This window comes from Bison bison, unplaced genomic scaffold (genome assembly GCF_000754665.1).
Source record: "Bison bison bison isolate TAMUID 2011002044 unplaced genomic scaffold, Bison_UMD1.0 scf7180017864342, whole genome shotgun sequence".
NCBI classification, from domain to species: domain Eukaryota; kingdom Metazoa; phylum Chordata; class Mammalia; order Artiodactyla; family Bovidae; genus Bison; species Bison bison.
The window spans coordinates 1,462,812-1,465,679 of record NW_011494914.1 but is presented as its reverse complement, the minus strand read 5'-3'; the positions used below and the strand labels follow the sequence as shown (position 1 = coordinate 1,465,679).

At 56.7% G+C, this 2,868-nt stretch overlaps 1 protein-coding gene across 1 annotated transcript in view; it reads left to right on the top strand.

Moving 5' to 3' along the window:
• LOC104999084 (epididymis-specific alpha-mannosidase-like) overlaps positions 1–2,868 on the top strand; it is a 38,663-nt gene that overhangs the window by 21,191 nt on the left and 14,604 nt on the right. Inside the window, exons 5-7 of the mRNA XM_010854546.1 lie at positions 418–616; positions 1,479–1,669; positions 1,739–1,880. Coding sequence (XP_010852848.1) covers positions 418–616; positions 1,479–1,669; positions 1,739–1,880 — 532 coding nt within the window. The remainder of the gene's footprint in view (positions 1–417; positions 617–1,478; positions 1,670–1,738; positions 1,881–2,868) is intronic.

Genomic DNA, 2,868 nt, shown 5'->3' with positions numbered 1-2,868 from the left:
TCCAGCTCCTCCCCAGCTCTCCCCTCCTTTCCCCTTCTCAATGCTGGGAGCAGAGGCCTCGGCCTGAATCCTGGCTCCCTACTCAGGGGCTGTGAGACTTGGGACCTTCTGAGCCTCACTTTCCTGAATTGTGAAATGGGCGTGATGACATGACCTGCTGCATTGGCTGAATTTGTCTTATCATGAAAGGCACCCTCATGGGACAGTGCGGGACACCAGTCAACATAGTTGTCGCAGCTAAACTGGGCGGAGCACCTGCTGTGCTCCCAGAGGAGAGAGCTAGTGAGCCCTGTGGAGGGCTTCAGTGTCCACCATGGGGAGAGGGGGGCGGTCGTGCAGACGAAGAGATGCTATCCCTGTGGAGGCTGGGCTCTGCACCCAGAAGGGCTGGGCATTGCTTCTGTCCCCTGGCTGCAGGGATGTGACAGGCAGTTCTTCAACGCCTTGCTGCAATTCGCCAACATGGACATTTTAATGGATTACATCAATAGTCACACATTGGAGTTCAATTTGTCAATGGAGTATGCCACGCTCGGCGACTACTTCCGGGCTGTGCACTCTGACCAAGTCGCCTGGCAGGTCCGAGACCATCGCGACTTTCTGCCCTATTCATCGGGTAGGAGCCTCTGGGGGTAGAGGGGGATTCGGTGCAAGGGAGATGTCACCAAAGCAGTGGCATGTGGTTTCCCAGCTTCCTCAGCTCTGCCAGTGGAGCCCACAGGGCCACTGGTGCACAGACAGCCCTACCTCACCCACCTGCCTAACGTGGATTGCCTAGGGTGTGGACAGATACAGGTGAGCTCAGTGCTGTCCACTGTTCCTTTGCCGGTTCCTTTCTTTCACAAGAGAGGCTTGATTGATGTCCAGAGGCAGCCATGGTTCCCAGCGGGGCACTGGCGGGGGTTGGTCATGCCCCTTGGGGACTTCGTCACGCCATCACCTTGGTGTCCAGGGTGAGGAGAGTGGTTTCAGGGATCTCAGCTCCCAAGGGCCCTGCCAGTCTGCTCCCATGGACAACCAGAGGGACCTGGTGGAAGGCATGCCTCTCCAGACCCTGATTTTCCTCAGAGGCACACGGGGCAGCCAGCACTCCAGCCCTTCCATTCTGTGCCCTGACTTCTGGGCCCTCATCCCTCTACATCCTCCTCTGAAGTCCTCCAGGGCCCCTCCCGCAGGCCATCCCAGGGGCCCAGGTGCTCACTGGGATTCTTTCCTCGTCACAGTCCTTCAGCACTTGGGCCTCTCCAGTCCTGCCCCAGCCCAGCCTGACCCTGCCAGCTGCCCAGGCCTTCCAGGGATCTCATACCATTGCTGATCTGGCTGGACCAGGAACCCTGAGATCACCCGCTGGCCTAGGCTGTGTCCCTGGGGACCCAGGCAGATCCATGCTGATCTATTCTTCCTCAGCATTTCCCAAGTGGGGTTCAGGGGCCTCTAAGGGCAGGCCCTCCCACCGACTCCTGGCCTTTTCCTCCTAGACATGCATCACGCCTGGACTGGATTCTATGCCTCCCGAAGTGGGCTCAAGGCACTGGCGAGGCGAGCCAGCAGTCTGCTGTACGCTGGGGAGTCCATGTTCACACGCTACGTGCTGTTGGCTCCCCACCCATACCTGGACCCGGCCTGGAGCCTGCAGCAGCTCCAGCAGCTCCGCTGGGCAGTCTCCGAGGTAACACAATGCCTCCCAGAGACAGGACAGGATTGGCTATTCCGGGGCTGTGTGCTTCTCCCTCCCTAGGTCAGCACACCTCCCTGTCCCTCGTCACTACAGGACTCTTTTACAGATGAGAACACTGAGGTCGCCTTTGGTCACAAGACCATGCATGATGAAGCTGCCCCAAGGCTAGGACCATGGCCTGCCAGGGTCCAGCTGTGGTTCAGTAAGATTTAAAGCCAGACTGCCCCAGAGCAGAAAGGGCAAAGTGGAGCAGCACTGGTGTCCAACAATCCTGGCTGGATTCAAATCTCAGCTCAGCTCTATGAGCTCAGGATTTCCCTCTCTGAGCTCTAATTTCCTCCTTGAAAAATGAGAACTACATGCTCACTCAGGACACTAATGGGACAGTTGAATGTGATAATACACGTATGCTGGTGGGCTCTGTGGCCGACACAAAGGAAGTTGTTCATGAATCTCCATCTTTCTTTTTCCCCACTGTGCAGGAGGGAAACTGAGACCCAAGATCTCCTAAAGCTTGTCTCCTCTCCAGTCAGAAATGGGCCACACGGCCCATGAGATTCATACTCACTAAAGGGAATCGCTGGCAGGACCAGTCATTGTGCGGGGTGTGATGGGATTGACTTTAGCATCCATCAGGGTGGGCAGACACGTGGCTTCACCTCATGGGGACTCAAGTTTCCCTTCTGGGAAGAGGAGACCATCCACCCTACATGGTGCAGATGAGTACCAGGCCATGTGTGGGGCTTGTCTGGAGCAGGTTATCAGCACTTATGGGATGACAGGGTCACAGAGGGTAGCTGGGCAGGGTCCTTTCCAGAAGTCTGTTTCTGTCCAGCATCAGGGACACAGCTATGTGTTTCCCAAGGTCAACAACACCTGGACAAGATCCTCAGCCGCTCTAGCCTCAGATTCCTCTTCTGTAAAGTGGGAGGACGGAGAAGGCAATGGCACCCCACTCCAGTACTTTTGCCTAGAAAATCCCATGGATGGAGGAGCCTGGTAGGCTGCAGCCCACGGGGTCGCTAGAGTCGGACACGACTGAGCGACTTCACTTTCACTTTTCACTTTCATGCACTGGAGAAGGAAATGGCAACCCACTCCAGTGTCCTTGCCTGGAGAATCCCAGGGACGGGGGAGCCTGGTGGGCTGCCGTTTACGGGGTCACACAGAGTCAGACACGACTAAAGAGA